A 23,320-nucleotide genomic window follows, 5' to 3' on the forward strand; every position below is an offset into this window, starting at 1 on the left:
AGTTAGGATGGTTATGCCATGAAGAATTATAAAAGTTCGAATACATACCTCGACCATTCCTATTCTGATTTTGATTCCTTTTGTAGTAGACAGACTCTAAATTTGACAGGAAATTTTTGAGCACATGGTTGTACCCACAAAACACACATGAAATGTTCTCAAATTGAATTGGCTGTTGTCCAGTCATATTACCATTGAAACCGTTAGTAGTAAAGTTCTTATGCATAGAGGAACTTGAAGATACTTGAGCTGCTAAAGATATAAGTGCATCAACTTCATTGTAAGACTTAGAAAGAATTGCTCCATTTGTAGAGGCATGTACCACCATTCTTGTGTGTGGAGTAAGACCAGTATAGAAAGTCTCCATTTGAATGCAATAAGGAATACCATGGTGAGGTCACCTTCACAATAACTTTTTGAACCACTACCACGCCTCGTGTAAAGATTCTTCGTCGAATTGTTAGAATGTTGTGATTTCATTCCGAAGTTTGGCATTCTTATTAGGAGGGAAATACTTCATCAAGAATCATTCGACCAATTCTTGCCATGTACTTATGGAACCAGATGGTAGAGATTTCAACCACATTCATGCTTTATCTCCCAAGGAGTATGAGAATAATTTCAGTCTCAAGTCATCTTCTGTAACTCCGATCAATTTGAACGAGTCACTTACTTCCATGAATAAGCGAAGATGAAGATGTGGATCTTCAGTAGGCATCCCACTAAATTGACCCACAATTTGAAACATTTGGAACATGAATGGCTTTAGTTCGAATTGTGGTGCCTCAATTTCGGGTCTAACAATACCTAGATTGAGCTTATAGAAGAGAGGAACAACATATTGTCGAATGATGTAGTTTCTATCATCAGAAAAACTGATCAAATTGTGAGCATTATAAGAAAATGCTCCTCCTTGAACATGTTGTAAAGCATCCACTATCACCTGAATAACAACGAAAACTATTAAAGTAAAAAAAAGAGATAAAATTAAACCAATTTGCAAGACAATTAATTTCACAAATAATTGACTAAAATAATATTCCCCAACAATTATGCTAAAAACTCGTCTTAGAATATTCGATTGATGTGGAAGTATACACAATCGTTGACAATAAAAAAATAGTGAGTAAGAGTTATCATCTCCACATGGACTGTTTATACGAATCAAGTATTGCAAAACTAAGTAATAAGAAAGTTGGTGATGAAAATAAATTAAAGTGATGGGTTTTAATTATATTAAACTAACTTAAGTCCGGTTTAAATTAAATTAACTAAATAAAGAAATAAGTATGCAAGTCTTTAAGAGAAATCGCAATAGTATGTATGTGTTAAAATAATTATCCTTCCTAGCTTGGAATTATTTAAATAATGCTAATGATGTGAATGGTCACATGGAGAAGTTGTTATGACTAATTTGTAAATTTTTAACAAGTTTTGGGTGCCTAATTTAATTATTCTATGGACGGTTGGGCTTCCATAGTTGAATTGGGCTTTTTTCCTCCCTTAGTGGATGGTTTGGGCTTCAAATTAAGCAGCAGGCTTGTCCAATCCGGTGATCAAACTACGAAATGGGTCAAATTGAATTTGGAAGTCCAATAAATAATTTTAGGACGCTCCATGCTGATTAGTCATCAACCTACGTCTGCATGGCCTTTGCTGCAGGAAATTCTACAGCATCAAACATCGAACATGTGGCTTCAAGACTAACTTTTCTACTATTGCACCAAATTTCTTCAAATCGGAAAAAATATGTCAAATTAGCATGTAAATAAGTAAGATTACAAATTTATCTTTAATTTTTTCCTAATTTCCAAATCTGTAATAAAATTCTAATATTTGCTATCAAAATACTCAGAATTTACATGACTTATTAATCGAAGGTGTTGTAAATGTCTATATAATTTTGAGTTATCATCCTTATAACTTAATTAACTATCAATTCAAAAAATTAAGGAACCAAACTTTAATATATTTTATACTAACATCGTAATATTAAATATTAAATATTAATCTTTATGGGCTCGAACATAGAAAATGAAATTTCAAAATCACTATTTCTAACACTCTTGAAATATGAACCACGGCATAAAAATAGAGAGGTTAGAATTGATATTTGGGGATTAACTTTTCATGTAAAAAACAATTGACATTTGGCATGTCATGTACCTTTATATATATAGTAATATAAATATTGATAATTATCATTATTTTTTCATTTGCTCATTTAATTTCAGTATTATTTTTATATGTAATCTTGAATAATTACAATATAAATGTATTCATAAAAATACTTCCCATTAATTTATACCTACTATTAAACTTTTACCTAATTGATTGTCAATACCAAATTTAAGTTTTAAAAGCCTTACTTATCAACTCTATGATTTGTTTAAAAGAGGTAAATTTTAAAACTACACATGAATTTTAGTTTAATGTCTAATTTTATATATGAATTAAGATTTTGTGAAATTTTGTACGAACATTTTAATTTGATCTAATTTCCATAAACTACTAACACAACTATTAATATAACATTAGTTTAAGTTTACATGTTGCATACACAAAAATAATCATATTTATCGAGTATAAAAGTAAATTGATGCATATATTTCTTTAAACACGTATAATTGAATTAAAATTAAAATTTCACGTAAACATTTGAACCACAATTAAAATTTCATGTATATAATTACACAAAATCAAAATTCATATATGAAATTATACATTCATTTAAAGTTCATATGTAATTAAAGTTCAACTAAAAAAAATTCAAATTTGATTTGTTAATTATCAAGCAAAGCTTGAACTATTAGTTGAGCTAAATTCAAGTGTTGTAATACGTGATTCAAATTCTTCGTGAGCCTAATTAAGTTTTTCCTTTTGTAGACTGTGTCTCACATTTTGGATGAAACAGATGGCGATGTCGTGACGAGGAAGAGCCGAAATCCAGGTGACGCAACACACCACGTCCCGACGAGAAGAACCCATCGTCCTGACAATGCAATGCATGGCGTCTCGACGAGTTGAACATGGCGTGGCAACGTGCTCCTCACTTAACTAGGTTTCTTCTCCTAGTTAAACTCTGTTATCTTTTCCCAGTCTAACTTTGATTATTTTAGGAATGTTTTAGTCATATTTTCACACAAATTTCAGCCTATAAATAGGACTTTTAGCAACCCTATATAGTTTAGAATAGCAATAACAAAATTAAGAGTATTTGTGGGAATTTGGTAGAATTTTGTAATTTTGAGTTCGAGTTTGTTTGTTTCTCTATCTTGGACTCCCCTTTCGATTTTTTTCCATTTTAGTGAAGTTTTCTTTGCCCGTATTATTTTATCCTCTTTGGAGGGGTTTGTTCACGTAAATATTTGTGTCCAATTTTCTCAGTTTTTGTTTGTGTTCGTTGCATAATTTAGGTTCAACCCAACAAACTAGTATTAGAGCTTGGTTTGATTTTTGCATTCAACCCGTTCAGAGATGAACATGAGGTATGATATCGAGAAGTTTGATGGGATCACAAATTTTAGTTTGTGGCATGTTCGGATGACGACAATTTTGGTATAAAATGATCTGGAAAAGGTGGTTATAGGGCAAAGGCTCGCGGATGCGAATCCAACAGAATGGGAGGAGCTTGATGAGAAGGCACTGTTAGCAATTTAGTTGTTCCTCACTAGCAATGTATTGTAGGAGATACTTTAGGAGAAAATGACAACAACCTTATAGAGAAAATTAGAAGCTCTTTATATGACAAAGTTCTTTGTAAATCACTTGGTATTAAGACAACGATTATATACGTTTCATATGGTGAATGTGAGTTTATTAGGGCTCATATTAGTGAATTTTTAACTCTCTTAAATGACTTGAAGAATGTTGAGGCCAACATAGATGATGAAGATCAAGCTATGTTATTACTTTATATTTTGCTCCCTTCATACAAAATTTTTAGGGAAACCCTAATTTACAGTAGAGAGAGACTCTCGTTTGAGGATGTGAAGGGAAACCTTTTGAGCAAGGATAAACTCGAGAGTGAGTTAGACAACAATCTAAGGATCCGGGTCAAAGAAGATCAAGGGCAAGATCAAAATCTAGAAACTGCGACAAACAATATGACTACTGTAAAAAGATGGGTCACATTGAGGTATAATAGTAAAAACTTGAGAATAAAAATAAGAGGGCTGCCAAAAATATTGAGAGAGGTAAACAAAAAACTGATGTAGCCGATGCTAATGTAGTTGAGGATCGAGGTGATGATTTGTTATTGGTATCATTGACCAAAAGGTCTAAGTTCACACACGAGTGGATCTCGGGTTCAGGGTGTTCCTACCATATGTGTCCCAATAGGGACTAATTCTCCACATACAGTTTGAATGAAGGTGAGGTTGTGCTTATGGGAAATAAGTCACCCTGTAAAATAATCGACATTGGTACCATTCATATTGGATGCATGACGGGATAATCAGAACATTGTTAGATGTCAAGCATGCACCTTATTTAAAGAAGAATCTCGTCTCTTTGGGTATTCTAGAATAGAATGGTTGCAACATCGTTATTGAGTCAAATGAATTAAAAGTATCTCATGGAGCCCTTGTTTTGATGAGACGAAAAAAAGTTAGAAGCCTTTGCATTCTGCAAGGTGCAACGGTTTTTGGTTTAGCAACAATTATGGAATAAGATGTGAGATCATTGCCATGTCTCGACGAGGACTCTTTTGATGTTGTGATGACATGTGAAAATTCCCTCTTTATGGATTCTGAATCAACCCAGTTGTGGCACTTGCGACTCAGTCATAAGAGTGAAAAAGGTATGACTGTTTTGAGCAAAAGATGTCTTTTTACAAGCACCAGAATTGGAAAAGTTATATTTCTATGGTCATTGCATTTATAGGAAGCATAATCGAGTTAGCTTCAATTTGGCAGTGCATAGGACTAAAGGGACCCTTGATTAGATTTATGGGGTCTGATTCTAGTCGTCCCCATAGGAGGTAGCATATATCTTCTAAATTTTATTGATTACCACTCCAGAAAAGTTTGGGTATATCTTTTAAAGCACAAGAATGAAGTCTTCGGGATCTTTAAGTAGTGGAAGACCCTACTAGAGAAACAAATTGGAAGTCTGTAAAGTGGTTTAGAATGAATAATGGGCTTGAGTTCTATTAAGCTGATTTCAACGATTTCTACAAACAGGAAGGAATCGAGAGACATCGCACAGTGGTAGGCACCCTGCAAGAGAATGGAATAGTTGAACAAATGAACATAACTTTACTTGAGAAAGCCCGATGTATGATTTCCAATACAGGCTTAAAAAAAGAGTTTTTGGGCCGAAGCAGTTAATTTCGCAAGTTATTTGGTGAACCGGTCTCCACATCGAGCATTAGATGGAAAGGTTCTCAAAGAGATTTAGTCAGGTAATCCTCCTATTTACTCTAATTTTAGAGTACGTGATTGTCTTGCTTATGCTTAAGTTAGTCAAGGAAAGCTTAAAGCAAAGGCGGTGAAGTGTATTTTTTTGGGTTTTTACTGTCGGGATAAAAGGTTACAAGTTATGATGCCCATAAACAGGTAAGATCATTATTATTAAAGATGTTACGTTTGATGAAACATTGATGATTCTGTGAAAAAGGGGTTCGTCGAGTCAAAACACCATCGAAAAACCAAGTGTTTCAAGCAAGGTGGAGCCGAAAGACGAAAACAGACGGTCACATCACGATGTCATAAAGCCCTACGTGGTAACATCACAACGAACATGGGTGATGTCTCGACAAAGAGAATTGCCACGTTTTAACATCATGCAGAAATAATGAAACCGTCATTTCTTTGATGTATTAGAAGGTTTTTGAAGCCTCTCCATCCCAATCAGAATCCCTTCAAGATTATAAGTTTACTCAGGATAGAAAAAGGCGAGAGATTAGGCCACTGCAAAAGTACTGGGAAGGAAATCTAGTTGCATATGCTTTAAGTGTTGCAAAGAGCATCGATTTAGCCCACCTATCAAATTATTTAGAGGTAGTTCAGGTTTATGATTCTAGTGAGTGACTTGTTGCCATAAAAGAAGAAATGGAGTCTCTTTAAAAGAATGAGATATGACAGCTCGTTAAACCACCCATCGAAAATAAAATAGTTGATTGCAAGTGGGTGTTCAAAAGAAGGAAGGATCGGATCGAGATGACACTAGATATAAGGAGATGTTGGTCGCAAAGGGTTACAGTCAAGTGAAGGGAGTTAACTTTCATGATGTTTTCTCTCTAGTTGTGAAGCATACATCCATTCAGGCACTGTTAGCTCTTGTTGCATTATACAATCTCCAGTTAGAGCGGTTCGATGTAAATATTGCATTCTTTCACAGGGATTTGGATGAGGGCATTTATATATAGCAACCTGAAGGCTTGAAGATTGAATGTAAGGTAGATCATGTTTGTTTTCTTCAGAAATCATTATACGAGCTGAAACAGTCTCCTTGGTAGTGGTACAAGAAGTTCGACTCCTTCATGATAAGCATAAGTTTTGTACGAAGTAAGTATGATAACTATGTATTCTTACATCGTCTTCATGATAGATCGTTTATATACTTTGTTGCTTTATGTTGATGATATGTTAATAGTGAATAATGATCTATTAGAAATAAACCGATTTAAAACCATGCTTAATTCTATGTTCGAGATGAAGGATCTTGGTGCAGTCAAAAAATTTTAGGGATGAAAAGTTTGAGAGATCGACACTCCGGGAAGCTATTTCTGTCACAACAGAGATACATAGAAAGAATTCTCAAGCAGTTTGAAATGTAAGATTGTAAACGAGTTAATGCACCATTAGCTGCACACTTCAAACTTTCGGCTTCAGATTCACCACAAACTGAAGACGAAGAAAGATACATGTCCTCGGTTTCTTATTCCAGTGCAGTCAGAAGTCTAATGTATGCACGTTTGTACTCATCTTGATATTTCACATGTTGTTAGTGTAGTAAGTAGATATATGACCAAACTCGACAAATTACACTGGCAAGTTGTTAAGTGGATTCTAAAATATTTGAGGGGAACTTCCAAGACTTGTTTGGAATTTAGAAGATGTTCAGAAGGTCTAGTTAGTTATGTAGATTCAAATTATGTTGGAGACTTAGACAAAAGAAGCTCTCTCATAGGTTATCTGTTCACTTTCGACAATTGTACAATTAGTTGGAAAGCCACTTTTCAGGCTACTGTGACATTATTAACTACAGAGGTAGAATATATTGCTATCACAGAGGTTCTGAAAGAGGCCATTTAGTTGAAAGGTCTATTCAGAGAGCTGATTGATAAAAACGACAAGATTATTGTTTCATGATTAGTGCTAATTGAGATTTAAATTTGGAATGGGGATAGATTTTACGGTATTTGAACACGCTAACTTTCATGGCTTCTACGTAGGCTCCTCTCAATTACCTTTTTTTCCCCTTTATTTAGTATTATTTGATTCAATGGTAGTTACCAATGTGGGTAATGGGCAAATTGATTTTAAATTAGGTTCGATTGCTTCCAATTACCTATTTTATTTAATAGATTTAAATTAGGTTAGATTGCTTCCAATTACCTGTTTTATTTAATAGAGTTAGATTGCTTCGAATTACCTGTTTTATTTAATAGTGTTAAGGTCAGCAATGGATACACTTAAATACAAAGATTATAAAATAGGGATAATGCATGTAAAAGGAAAATAATAACAAGAATGGAGAAATCCAGATGTAAAGAGGATTTCCCCGATTGCTTGTTCCCTTTAAAAACCCACTTCAATGTTTCAAAATCAATTTTTGTTTCCTTTGAAAGAAAATAGATTCACCGACTACTACTACTACTAATAAAATAATCTATTATCAGATTTATTATAATCTTATTATTATTGAATCCCAAATTATGAAACGTTCATCTTTTCCAAAACTATTTTGAATTTCAGTCATAATTGTACCCAAAAAAATTATAATTAAATTTAATGGGTGAATATCAACAATCGTTGAGCAAACTTTTCCATTAAAAGTATGTTGTTAAAACTTTAAAAAGAATAGATTAAGGAATTGGTAGGCAAAACCCTTTAATTGCTGCTTCAAAGTTTAAAAGTATCATTTATTTATATAGTTAATGATTAGAATAGTAGGGTGGGGTGTTCTGAGAAGACTTTCTATATAAGGAGACCTTCACTGTTTATAACAAACCATACAATCTCAAAAAAGAACGAAGAAATGGATATTGCAACAGAGGCACCCAAAGCTCCTTTGACAAGTGAAAGGAAGGTTCGAGCAGACCTTGAAGATAAAATACCCAAACCCTGTAACTCTTTTTTCCTTTCTTCGTTCCAACAGCTCCATATGATGTTTTTTTTGACAAACATGTATGAAATGTTGGATCAGATTTGGCAAGGGTGGAAAATCCACATGGAACAGTACCAGGACACAACAACAATGGAATGAGTGTTCTTCAGCAACATGCTTCCTTTTTTGATCAAGACAAAGATGGAATTGTTTATCCCCGGGAAACCTACAGAGGTTCTTTTTTCTACAATTTATTTTAGTTTTTTATGTTTTACAAATTTTGACAAAATTTATGGTGAAAACAAGCAGGTATGAGAAATCTTGGTTTCGGTCGATTCGAAAGCTTTCTTGCTGCAATCCTCATCAATGGGGCATTGAGTTACTGGACTCTCCCTGTAAGTTATTCTGCCCACTTTTATTCCCTCATGTAAAATATACACTTACCTATACTTGTATCTGAATATGTGAGTTACTCGCATGTTTACACATTTTTCTTTTCAAATTTGTAATTTTTTAGGTTTGAGTTTCTTGTTTATATCGACCTCAGGTTTTTCGAGTCAATTAGTTAGTATTAATTTTGAATTGATCAATTATATTTATTTATTTATACATAGATTTAAGTGTTTTGTTGAGTTAACCAGATCTCGATTTAGTTGTAAAATTATTCAAAATTCTTTATTTGTATAAAGTAACAAATATTATTTTGAGTTTATTATATATTTATATTTTAATATAAAAAATACTTATACATAATGAGATTTAAACTTAAAATCTCATTGTATTTATAAACTCAACTTTAAAATTTCAATTAAACCCACGTTTGATTTTTTTTCTAACTTTTATAAAATTATTAGATAAATTTATTTTCACCCATATCATAGATGTGTCATAATCTAGAATAATTTAAATGTTTATCTATCCATATAAATTATTAGTTTATTATTATTTAGTAAATTTTTATAATATTATATTCTTAGTTATATATATTTAAAATTATTGTAATTTCAAAATTATATAACATTAATTTGTTATATAAAATAAAAATTTAAATATATTATGAATTAATCATATTAAATTCTAAAACATAATTTTTAAAATAATTATATCATAAATTTTAAGATAATCATGATATAACTTGTTGTTTTTCTTTTAGAAAAGTACTATTTATTTTAACATATATAAAAATATATTAATATTTAATTAATTTATTAAAAATTAAAAATAATATTAATGATTAAAGTTTTATAGAAAACTTAATTATCCTTTGATTATTTATTAATTTTAACATTAAATTTGGTTTGCGTTAATCTCAAGTTCAAGTTTTTTTTTCGGGTTTTGACTTTTTAGTCAAATTATAATTTAATTGGTTTGAGCTTAAGTTTTTTCTATTGGTTTTTCTAGTCTAAACTCATTTTGTCACTTTCACCCATAATTTTATGTGCATCAAGACACTAGTAAATTTATTAAAGCATTAAGTTACTTGCGTAAGTTCAAAGGCCAGTCCAAAATATGAAAGGATTTAAATAAAAGTATGAGATCTGAAATATACTCTTCAACAAAAAGAAAGCCCATTTAAAATATGAATTGGACTTAGACTCCAACATTTAAGACCTGAGCCAAATCCTTTTTGTGCATTTATAATATATTGCTTTATGTTATTTTTACATATTATATAATTTACATCACATAATATTAAAGAATAAATTTGAACATAAACAAAATTGTATACTTAAATTTTAAGTTAGATTAGGTCTGAACAAACATAAAAATATTAATATTTCAATTTAAACTTCACCCACAAAGGCACAAAAATAATGAAGAGTATATATATACCCCTATACGGTTGCTGATATTGCATTCACAAATTTGATAGGGATGGCTACCAAATTTACATTTCCCTTTATACATAGATAGAATACATAAATGCAAGCATGGAAGTGACTCGTCAACATATGACACTGAAGGAAGGTAATTAGCATATCATATTTGAATTATTAAAAATATCAAATAAAAATTATTTTAATCTTTCACATGCAAATGAATGTGATCTTTTTAGGTTTATGCCAATGAACTTTGAAAGTATTTTCAGCAAGTATGCTCGAACTGTGCCCGACAAGTTAACATTTAGAGAAGTATGGCATATGACTGAAGCTAATCGAAATGCATATGACTTCATTGGCTGGTATTTTCAATCACCCTTTTCTTTAAATCTCATGTGTTTTTTATTCAATTAAAAGAAAAATGGAATTTGTTTGCAGGATAATAGCAAAGGGAGAATGGATACTTTTGTATAGACTTGCAAAAGATGAAAATGGTTATCTGTCAAAAGAAGCTGTGAGGGGTTGTTTCGATGGGAGTTTGTTTGAACAAGTTGCCAAAATGAATAATACCGGTAACAAAAAGAGCCATAGATTGAAGGAATGAAGGTTGTGGCTTTGACATACGTGTTGTTTGAGTATGTTGCCAAAATAAAGAATAATAATCACTGCTTTAACATACCTATTTAAATGTTTTATTATATTGGTGTTGCTCCTTTCAACCCGGTTATGAAATTATCAAAAATAATTTATTTTATAAAATAATATTATTTTTACTATTTTATATGAAATATTTAAATAAAACAACTAAAACACAATTGGATTTAAGCTTAAAAGATCTTAATCTTAAGCACTTTATTATTTTATCAATAATTTAATTATTAATTTTTATAAATATAATTTTAATATTATGATTTGCTTTCACCTACATGATAAAATCTAATATATTTATATATTTTTATATTTTACACGTATTAAAGAACTATATATATTAAAATTATGTTCACAAAAATATATAAATATATATTTATTTCTATAACATATATAAAATCAAGATAACTCGAATGTAAAACAATTACCGCATTGGCTCGGGTTTAAAGTTCATTAAAATAATTTTTAAAATGGTAATATTATTAATATTAATATAATTATGAAATTAATATATTATAATTTTTAAAATAGCATATAAATTTTCAATCTTTTGAGAATCAATATATGGTTTAATCTAGGTGTGAGCGTTGAATCGAATCGAATGAAATTTTTTTGAGTTAATCGAGTTAGCAAATCTTATTTTATCATCCTAACTTGATTTGAGGTTTTCTTGAATTGAGTCGAGTAAGATGGAATTCGAATCGAACATATTTGTTTGAGTTTAATTTAAAAAATGACTTTGAGTCTTTGTAGTCACTGCCACCCACCGTAATCAAATTAGTTGTTAACTTTCATCACCTCATAATTTATTTACTAATCTTTTATATACGAGTTAGCTTCTTTGCTTGCTTAATTGTTTTAATTATCTTCTGATTCTTGTCACCATGTATTTTGAAATTAAAAAATATTAAATGTAAAAATGTGATTTTTAATAAAAATTATTTTAAGATAAAATGTGAAATTGATACCAATAGAAAATTTTAATACGAATAATTTATGGCTCAATAATTCAATTTTAATAGAAAATGATAAAGATCCAACATGATTAAACAATTCAATAATATAAATAGTTGACATAAATTCAGGAGAAAAAAGTTTTTGGGGTTTGGGGGGAAGTAAAAGTTTTGGGGGAAAGTAAAAGGAAAAAAAGTTTTGGAAGTTTGGGGGAAGTAAATGGGTTTGGTATTTGATTTATTCGAATTATTCGGGTTATTTGAATTCAAAAATTCAACTCGATTGAAATTCAAAATTAAAAAAAATTCGAGTTGATTCAATTAACTCAATTAATTTGATTCAAATAATTCGAAATTCAAACCTTTTTTTTGAGTTGAATCGAAATTTGCTCACTCCTAATTTAATCTTTTTAAATTATGGATTTTAAATTGTTTTGTCGAATACATGAATTGTAACACCCCGAAATTAGGGTTAGAAGGATCAAGGTTGCTAGGGTGAGTCAGTGGGTGTGATGGACTGTTAAGTTAGTTTTTGCGCTTTAAGAGTAGATTGAGTTTGTTGGTTCAGTGGTAAGGTGGTTGTTAATTTATCCTTAGGTCCTCTGTTCGAATTCTTTAGTGTGCTTTGTGGGGAATGTTTTTGTTTTTGGGTTTCACCTTTTAAAAAAGAAACTGATGGGTCAAAGTTTGTTTAATTTAATTTAATTTAGATTATATTTGTTTTAGTTTTTTATTTTTGAAAACTAAAGGAAAATCGCAAAAGTTTCTCATGTTTTCCACTCTCTCTTTCACATCAATCTCTCTCCCACTTCCAAGAATTTAGATTATGATTTTCTTTCTATCATTCTCTTTTGTTCTTCATTTTGATTTTGTCTCTTCTCTTTTTTATTTCAACATCGTTGTTGAATTGTCGTTCCCTTGGAGGTTCATTTGTGTTCTCGCATTTTTGTTCAAATTAGATTTGAATTGGAGTAGAGTAAGTGTATTGTTTTGGGTATTGATAGGTTTCATTAATTTATTTGTATGGCTTTGATCCAAATTCTTATAGTTTTAGTATGGTTGTGATATTGGGGTTTCAGGATGGTAGATTAGACGCAAATCAATCGATCTTTGGGCTGGGAATCGCGTTTTTAAGGTGTGTGTGTTCTAAAACATTTTGAATTAGGCGTTGGATTGATGTTGAAATTTGTATTTTGCAGCAGATTTGGGTGTGGTTTCTGAACCACACAAGAGTGTGCCACACATGGGCGGTCCACATGGTCGTGTGTTGTTTTTGAAGATTATGTAGTTTGTTTGTTACATGGCTTGGAGTGGGTTACACGGGCCGACCACACGGCTGTGTGACCTCTGTTTGGGGATTTTTGTCGATCACACACGGGTGTCTTCCCCAGTCACACGAGTGTGTCATTCAGCTGCATAGTCGTGTCTCCCCTACTTTTAAAATTGTATAATTTTGTCACACGGGCACAGATAGTTACACGGCCTGCCCACACGGTCATGTATCGCAGTCACACGGGCGTGTGTTTCAGCCACACGACCATGTGCCTTTATCACATGGGTGTGTCTCTCATTCTTACGGCTGTGTAGACCTGTCACACGGTTTGGACCCTCCCACATAGCCATGTGGTCCTATTTTGCAGTTTTTATCATCTATTTGTAATTTGACTCATTTTGGTACTTGAGTAATCCTTTTCTCATTTAGGCTTTTGGAGGAGTGTTTGGGACATTTCTTCAATTTGGAGAAGTTCTATAAAGTGAGTTTTAGTGATTGAATTTATTAACGTATATTTATTCATAAGTTAAATTTTGTTAGACACATAAATGCTTGGATGATGATGTAAGTTAACTTGGATTATGATATGATTGGATGTGATAAGTGATAATGGTATGTGTTATTATTTTTGTTGTTTTGTAAATGATTATGAGCAGGTTTGATTCTGACTCTACTAATTATGAACTGTTTACTAATATGTTTATTGATTATGAAAATCGAGAATGAGCATGTCCGATTCAGTAATTCTGTATGTATGATAAGTTTTGAATCGACATTTAGGGTATGGGATTTGTTTGAAGAGAATGAAGATTGATTTGGCAGTATTAACTACATTATTAAAATTTGGCAGTAAAACTGCAATCACATTAACAACTTGTCGCTGAAGAACTTGAGTGGCAAATGACCACAATAAGGTGTGCTCAGTTGGATGGGTCCACCATAACCTAAATATTGGTGTGTAAAGGTTGGAAAGGGTTTAGTATACCCTAATTGGTGTGTGACGGATGGCTAAAGGTGGTGTGTAGAGGCTGGATAGGTTGGTATTCGGACTGGTGCATTTGCATGTGAATTGCTTTTATTTTGTTTTTGAGTAAATACTTCACATAAGACTGTTTGATTATGGAATGATCTTGGAATTTGTATGTTTGAGAAATTCCAGGTGAATATGTTTTGCATATTTGTTAAGTTTTACAATAATATGATATGCCAATCTGATATGATCTTTAATTTTGAATTGATTTTGGTAAATGTAAATTTTAGTTAACTGTTCGACTCTATATAATTACGTTTGTTTAAGTCTCACACTGAGCTTTGTAGCTCACTCCCTTAGTTTTTCTTCTTTTCAGGTAACCCTCGTGTTTAGGTGTTGGACTCAGCAAACTGTAGGTCTCGAAAACGACACTTTTTGGTTTGATTTAATAAAGTTTTTCATCAATTTGATAAACTAATTTTATGGACTATGGTATGAGTTTTGACTTTGGTCTTTCGTTAATTTTTGGTTTCTGAGTTAAACTTGAGATACCATGCATGAATTTTAGGTATCTGACTATGGTTTTTTGGCAAGATAAAAGGTTTTGTTTTTGCATTGCATAATTTGGTTTGAAGTTCAGAATAAAAAATTGCTAATTCGTTTTTGTTACAAAATTAATACGCGAAGTTTGGAATTTAGTTACAAATAATTTGTAAGCGATGAATAGATTTAACTTTTTCAAACTATAAATAAAGCTTGATTTCAGTTTCAAATAAATGAGTTTGCAAAATTGTAAAAAAAACTCAATCACTGTTTCAGTCAAATGTGAGTAAATATGGTTCTTGGAAAGGTTTTTGACAAATTCAATCGGTGTTTGATTTAGGGCCATTTCGGTGGCCAATGTAACCCCTAGAATCCAATCGAAACTTCTGGGTTGGGTCTTGAGGTGTTACATGAATAAACCAACTCATTTAAAAAATTCCAGTTAAAAAAAATATTAAAGACATTTTTTCGAGAGATCAAGTGAAATTAAGAAAAAAGTTGTACCAACTACTTTAAATGCAATATTTAAACATAATATAAAATAATTAAAAACCGTTCAATTTTGAATCATACAAATAAAAGATTTGGTTATTTGTTATGAGTTAATGAAAGGAAAAAACAAATTAAAGAGAAAATATCAATACAAAGAAGTAATACAAGAGAAAGATAAACGAGAAAACTTTTTATTTCATTAATTGTGTATCACTACAAGCCTTGTACATGCCTCTATTTATAGACATTCTAATATAATAGAATACCTTAAGTTACAAAGAATAAATAGAGGTTTAACTACAATATAAAACCCTCATAATTCCATTGGGGGTTACTACAATGAAGGTTACAACTTTGAGATTATGAACATCCACAATAAAGTAATAATTAGAACACTCCCCATTGGATGTCCATTAATAAAGAATGAATATGCCTCGTTAAAACCTTACTAGAAAAGACCCAGTAGGAAAAAATTCTTAATGAAGGAAAAAGAGTACAATATTCATATATATATGCATGGACAAACCTGCCTCATTAAAAACCTTATCTGTAAAACCCAATGAGATAAAATTTCGTAAAGGAAAAAAGAGTACACTACGTATTTTACTACCCTTATTTGAACATCATTTTATAACTTAATATTAAGAAGTTCAATATTATTTATCAATAGTAAATCATCAATAAATACAACAAATTTTGTTGATGCATATCAATATAGGCATAAAATTCAATTGTATTCTCATACTTTAGATGTCGCAAACAACTTTTTAAAGAATGACATATTGTATCATCACTATTACCAATGAATGAGTGCATTGAGCACATAAAGAAATGGTACTTCAAGACCATCGTTTTATAACATTATTGTTTGACCATTTGTATTCCTTTTCAATATCTCCAATCTACATGAAAAATTAGCTGGTTAATTTTGATTATATAAAACTATTGGATACTCAATAATAATTCTTTATAATATCATTGTGTAATAATTTGTTCTTTTGAACACTCGATCTTGAGTCGAGACAAAATTTCATTTTAGATATACTTTCATTATAAAGTTTATCTATTGAATAATTATTTCTCTTGGAAATTCTTTAGGAACTCCAATGATATTTGATACATTAATATCAACATTAATGATAATAACCTATATGTATAAATGTATTAATTAATAAAAAAACTTGAGCAAACTCATATTTATATTTAATGGTTTCCCACGAAACTAAAGTTTTATGCTTCAAGTATCAATAACAATGGAGTCTTTTTTCTCAATAGCAATAGATGGAGACAGGTTAATCAGAAAACATGTAGTAAAGGCCATTTTTGCCCAAAACGACTTCGATAAATAATCATTCAACAACATATATCGAATCTTCTCCATGATTGCTCTATTCATCCGTTTTGGAATGTCATTTTGCTGTGGAGTATGACAAACTATCAAGTGTGGAAGTGTTTTATTTTTTTTCCTGTTTGCTTTTCGATCATAGTTTCCTAAGCCTTAAACATGGAAAATACATCACTTTTCTGCTTCAAGAAGAATGCTCAAACCTTTCTAGAAAAATCATTAATGATTGTCAGTATATAATTAGCACCACCCCTCAAAGGCACTCTAGATGATTCCCAAATATCAAAATGAATATAATTTAGCGTTTCCTTTGTGTTATAGATTCTTCTGGTGAATCAAACTCTCTTTTGCTTCTCAAAAACGCAGTGCTCATAGAACTTTAGTAAACAAAATGCTCTGATACCAATAAATGTCATAGCAAGCACCCGACCGGGTAAGATATTGTTCGCTTTGGACGCACATGACCCTTACGGATTTGTTCTTGGGAGCGCCCATACACCCTCCAAAAAGGCTTCTTACCACGTAAGTGTTGCTACCACTTTATATAGCTCAGCTTCACCCCATTAAGGACTCAATGTCCTCACTGAGGTTTGCCCCACCATTGCTCAAGAGGCACGACGAGTGGCTCCGATACTAATTTGTTAAAATTTGAACGTCAATAATGGCAATATAGAAAGATCGAAAAGAAAAGAAAATACAACACACATATTTTATATGGATACCCTTTCAGGAAAAAAACCATCAGCAGATGAGACGAAAATTCACCAATGTTGAATTCGAATGATACAAGAGGAGTTTCGACTACATCTATTTATAGGTTAAAAAAACCTAATTTTAATCAATGTCAAATATATTATGCTAATAAATGCTAAATATATTATACTAATAAATACTCAATTTTTCAGAAAGAAAATATATTTTGTTTAACTTTACTTACAAGCAATCTCTTAGAATTTGGGTCACACAACTCTAACACCGTGCAAGGCCTAAGAAACTACCAAACGTAATATACAAGCAAAGTACATATGTTGCATCAACTTAGATATGACATCCTCCTAATTATTATAGTTTCATGAAGAACTAGCAAGATTAATACATTTTGCAAGGATAAAGGTGATGTGAGTCTCAAGACCCAATTTTAGACCCATGGATGTGATGGGCTTACACTACCTCAAGGCCTAACCATGCTGTCAATTTTCAAGCTAAAATGGTTAGTCAACTTGCAACAACTATTTGTATGAGATCTAGACATTTATGGATTAGGATGTCTTCATAGCATTCGATGCTCTATCTTGTAGCTTCAAAAAGAAGTTCGAATCACTCGATTTTGAGTTTGAGAACTCAAGTTATGACTGTTTTAATGAAAATTGAGCGAGTAGAATTTCTAGATGAGATTATGATGGGAATTACGAGTTTTGGGCTTTTAATTTGAGTTTAAATCATATTAGGTTTGGGTTCTAGGCTTAATTTTTATTATATATGAGCCCAATATTGTATTTATAAGCTCTTATTATATTATTATTTTATTCTAAATTTTTGATAATTATGAATGAGCCTATTTATAGACTTTAGAGTGGCCGTCATTCTTAACCTTAGGTCAGTTGTTGTTCTCGTGCTTAACATTTGATTCTGCGGACCAAAACGCCCATAGCTCGTAACTATTTCCTGTACAGAGGTGATTTCGTGACACAAAGGTCCTTTTTCTCGACATCAGGCAGTATGCTCCTTTAGGGAATCTTTAGGGTGTGTCGTGAGATCCTCAGGCTGTGTCGCGGCACTAAAGGCAGTCTTGGAATTCTTCTATTTTGCTTTCTATGTTGTGATATTCAATACTCCATGTTGCAATGCAACGACTAGTATCGAGTTTAAAACGCCTTCTAGTGGTCTCCTGCATGCTCACAAAGTATATTAACTTACCCTTAGGCCTCATTCGGCCCCTAAGGTAATTAAAAGACTCAAATTACACACTTTATTGATTTTAACTAAACTTACGAAAACATAATTAAAACTTAACTAAAATGCTTATGTTCAAGCTCCTAAAGTGTGAAAACTAGTTTAATCTACTACACTGAACTACAGCAGATTAGGTCACACGGCCGTGTGACAGAGCCCAAACCATGTGGTCAAACTGTGTATAATTCGAAATAAGGGTCACGGTTGTGTCGTAGCTTGTGTGCAAATCAAAGTAGGGTCACACGACCATGTCTCCAGGCCGTGTAACTCTCTGTAACCGTGTGGACAATCCTGCATCTAAAATAAATAAGACATGACCGTGTGATAGCTCGTGTCCTAGGCCGTGTGACAACTCGTGTCCCAGGCCGTGTGCACCATAAAAAGCTTACAAAACAAGGAAAACTTTCATCCAAACCTTAGGTACATAGCTAACTCAAAACTGATCATTTCCATACCTTTAAAACATATTGAAACAAGTTTAAAATATACCAAAACATACAACTTAGGTGTCTAACCAATGTGTCATCATTGACACCACAATTCAATTATCAAACTAAATCCACATTACAAACAAAACTAGTTGCATTCAAATATCACAAGTACATACACTAAACATATGCAAAACCTACCAATTCATTCAATCCATTCACATTTTAATTTACCATATTTCAAACACTTCCATGAGGCATGTACTAGATAACCAAAGACATATTTATAAAAGCATGTGCAAACCAAAACCAAAGGCGTATGCGCAAGTAAGCTAAAATCCAACGTAAACAACACCACACAAGTATAATATGCACCACTTGTAATAAGTATCTCAAACATACACAAGACACACCTGTTACATGCCATATAACTCAAAGGTAAACATGTCAAAATCTACCGATAGATATCTGGATATTGTGAGCTTTAAGTTGATCTGATCGCTTGATTCCACAAAATGATATCTACAAGAAAATAGGAAAAAAAATCGAGTAAACTGTTATGAGCTTAGTAAGTTCATAGGTTGAAGCATTATAAATTACCGTATAATCACATTTTAGTAACTTAACAAAATCGCTAGCTAATATTAACTTTAACCCTATCAACCACAACAATTCAACAGGTGAGTTTCGTAAATACGAGTCATATAATCATCACATTTATATAGTGTCAACCATTATCAAGTCACAATATATTATCAGAAACCATGAACACTTATACAATTAACCATCAAAGCATCATAATTGAAAATCAAATACATATCAATATCATGTCATCTAACCATAAAATTTTTAGCCCGATCAATGATATGAACAAATATGGATACGCGATTAACCATCTAGAACATGTCAGAATGCTCAAATGAACCAAACCAACCGAGAACACACCTGAGCACCAAGTGTCAAGCCCGTAAGCTAACATCTGCCCCCGGTAACACACTAGAATCATTGTAAATATAACACGATAGTCCGTAACAAATGCTGGACACTGATATATTTAGTGGAAAACTAATCAAAAGACATCATCTCTTTGCAAGTCAACCCCATACCGTGCGCAATATAACCTATTGGCGTGCCAATTGTATCCTATCCTATGTTCATCCAGGCTCAATACAACTAAACATATAACATTTTACAATTCAATTCACCTTCTCACCTTGTGCCAATTTTGCAACAATTCAAACACACAAACATATATACATATATATTAACATACCACAATTCATATATAATTACCAATTATACCAAATTAAACCGTGTGAACTTACCAATACCAAAATGCAGAAATGGCTAAATTCAGGGACTAATTGACAACCTTTCTTGTTTTCCCGATTATCCTCCGAATGATTCAATTTTTGATCTATATAATGATTAAATTCAATTTATCAAATTCAAATACATTATCAAACCCATTTCTATGCATGTTACCTTTAAATTTAATTCTACAATTTTTCCCTCAACTTTTACACTTTTTTTCAATTTTGTCCTTAATATTAGAATGAGCCTATTTTGACAATTAATTCATAAACCTGATTTTTGCCGAAACTTTAACCATATAAAAACAACCTTTAAATTCTGAAATTTTCTAATAAAATCCTTTCAAATTTCACTTGCTTTTAATCAAATCTTTAAACTTAAAACTATACAAAATTAGTTTACAAAATAACTTTATTTAACAACCAAGCTTAATGATCTACCATTTAACTTCAAAAACACATCAAACTCTTCAATGATATCTTCCAAAACATTTAATAGTTTCACAAATTAACCCCTAGGTTAGCTAGATTAAGATAAATCGATCTCAAAAACATAAAATTCATGAAAAACGAGTGATAAATGGACTTACATACAAAGAAATGATCAAGGTAGGAACTTTTTCCTCCTGAAACAGTGGTGTTTCAGTTTCAACCCAAACAAATGAAGAAGAAGATAATTTCTTACCATTTTCAATTGTTTAATCTTTATATTTAATTATAAAATACCATTAACTAATATATTTTTAATCAAATTTTTGCCTACCTACTATCCACTAAATAGGAAATGACTTAATTGCCATAGTAAACCATCATATTTTCCTTAAATACCCAAGTGGCACTAAAACATTAATAACAATAGACTTTTACACTTTTTATAATTTAGTCCTTTTCTTTAATTAACTATCTAAACGTTAAAATTTCTAAACTAAATTTTAATACAACATTGATGACCTCGTAAATATTAAATACTTAATATTTATGGACTCACAAGTCAGAATTGTGGTTCCAAAACCACTATTTCTTACACCACTAGAAAACAGGCTGTTACATAAAGATTGACTTTTGTCAAGTAAATAATAAACCTACTTGCATTATAATAAAATTTATAATTAAGTTTTAAAGTAGAATTAGATAAGATGAATTGGGTGTTATTAATAGGGACTAACTATAGTAACTTCACTATCTGTAACACCCCATACCTGACCTAGACGTTATGGCCGAGTTCTGAGAAGTTACATACGTTCGCTTGAAATCATTTATTTAAGTTCAAAAACATTTCAAAATTACTCTTGACTTGCCCCTTTTCAAAATATTTAAAGAAGAAACATCATTAAGTGTTTATAACTTATTTTTAAAAAATATGCCCACATGACCGTGTGGCCCACACTGCCCAAATGGCGAGACGTGTGGCCCACATTGCCCAAATGGCGAGATCGTATGGCCCACATGCCCTACTTGATTTTCCCGTGTGATCACACATGGTCTACCTGAATTGCCTATGTAATCACAAACGCCTGTGTGCTCGACACAGCTTGGCACACGACCACCTAGACGCCTATGTGGTGCACATAGACAACCACACATCCAACCACATGTCTGTGTGACAAAAAATAGTTTCGAGTTTTGCTCTCTTTTTTTCCAAATTTTCTTGTGCTAAACATGGAGGTTTCGAGTTAGAAACACACACATAAATTAGTTTTGATATAAATTCACCAATGAGAACACCTGAACCTAAAATCAATATTCCAAACGTTAAAATCAGTAATGAAATCGCAAACTAAATCGGTAAAATGACCATAAGGACCAAACCATCGACCATTTACCCAATCCATACAACAAAGTTCAACGAAAGTTAATTCGTTGGAGCAACGTTAGTCTCGAGATCTTCACCTAGGACAAAATATTTCACAATGATTATGTCCTTGCTGCAAGAAATAGCCAAAACATCCATCAAAACCCTTCATAAAAACTTAGTACTAAGCATTTACACATGGTGTAACGAAAGGTTAAAGTGTGTTGATACATAGAACAAAAGAGCAAAAAAGCAAAATTAAGACCAAGCAGAGAAGATGCAAAGAAAGAAGAACGTGGAAACCAAAAAAAAATGGAAGAAAAGAAGGGGAAAAAAACGTGAGAAGAGGGCTAGAGGGAAACAAAATAAGTGAGTAAACTTTTTGGAAAGAAAAGTTAGATAAAAATTCAAAATAAAATATTAAAAGAAATATAAATCTACCCACTACCCCACAACACCCACTAAATTAGATACACATTCTAACAACACTCCTTAAGAATAAAAATCCCATCCAACTTCTTCCACCTAGGTGGCACCCAAAAAAAAAAACAAAAGTAATTCTATTTTGCTCATGCAAGGATTCGAACATAGGATCAAAGGGTAAGTTGAAGCCTTACCACTGATCCAGCAAACTCATTCTTGTCAAAACTTGTGCGACAATAAAATTTAAGTCAAAAGTTCAAGGATAAAGATAGGAGCAGGAATAGAAAAAAAATCAAAGAGAAGGAATCAAACCCAGAACCTCTCACACACGCACAACACACCTAACCCTTGAACTAGATAAATTTACTTGGAAAAGTTTTAACAAATCAAGAACTCAAATTTTGGGACGTTACACTATCAATTTCATCTACCCCAAATTCCCAATTTTAATAGAAACACTATTTACTTTAAGTATTTTTGGTTTCTAAAGTTACAGCTTTAAAGCATTAGATTTTTTCTGAGTGTTTACAGTCTAATGTTTGACTGTAGTTTCTAGAAATAATAGTAATTAAGTTAAGCTCTACATCGAACTCTTGGATTTAATTTCTTTTTGAAGAAAATAATTTTTCAAAGGTTTGTGACATGGATTTTCCCAAAATACCCCATTTTAATGCATGCATGCCGACTTCATTCAAAAATCCACAGTCCGAGCCTTGTAAATCTAGGCTCTGATACCACCAAATGTAACCTCCCCAATCTAGCCTAGACGTTAAGCCTAAATTCAGAAGATTACATTGGTTACTGAAATGAACCAGTAAAACTGTTGGAGATTATAAAATAGACTCATTAAAACATTTGCTTACTTTAGTAGAATAACTTAGTGTGTTTTCAAAAAGTACAATCTTTCAAAAACCAATTGATTTTAATGATTAATTTTGCAAAAAAAAATATTTTTAGTTTATATGATTTTTCAAATCTCATTTACATAAAATGCAACAAAAAGTGATATTCAAAATAGTTTTAGTGAAGAAAAACCGAATTTTATGCATGATTAATTAATAATTCATATTTCAATAACCTAAATCAAAATAAA

At 31.7% G+C, this 23,320-nt stretch overlaps 1 protein-coding gene and 1 non-coding gene across 2 annotated transcripts; both read left to right on the top strand.

Annotated features, from left to right (window-relative positions):
* Window positions 1-383: 383 nt before the first annotated feature.
* Window positions 384-490, top strand: LOC128032951 (small nucleolar RNA R71). Its single transcript, XR_008189290.1, has one exon. It is a non-coding gene; the product is annotated as a small nucleolar RNA R71 (small nucleolar RNA).
* A 7,654-nt stretch (window positions 491-8,144) lies between these two features.
* On the top strand, window positions 8,145-10,792 carry LOC105798763 (probable peroxygenase 3). The gene is made up of 6 exons (XM_012628973.2): window positions 8,145-8,293; window positions 8,374-8,508; window positions 8,584-8,669; window positions 10,148-10,242; window positions 10,331-10,456; window positions 10,533-10,792. Exons 1-6 carry the CDS (start codon window positions 8,206-8,208, stop codon window positions 10,696-10,698), a joined length of 696 nt encoding a protein of 231 aa, XP_012484427.1. The 5' UTR covers window positions 8,145-8,205; the 3' UTR covers window positions 10,699-10,792.
* The last annotated feature ends 12,528 nt before the right edge of the window (window positions 10,793-23,320 follow it).

The sequence above is a fragment of the Gossypium raimondii genome, chromosome 9, assembly GCF_025698545.1.
Source record: "Gossypium raimondii isolate GPD5lz chromosome 9, ASM2569854v1, whole genome shotgun sequence".
NCBI lineage: Eukaryota > Viridiplantae > Streptophyta > Magnoliopsida > Malvales > Malvaceae > Gossypium > Gossypium raimondii.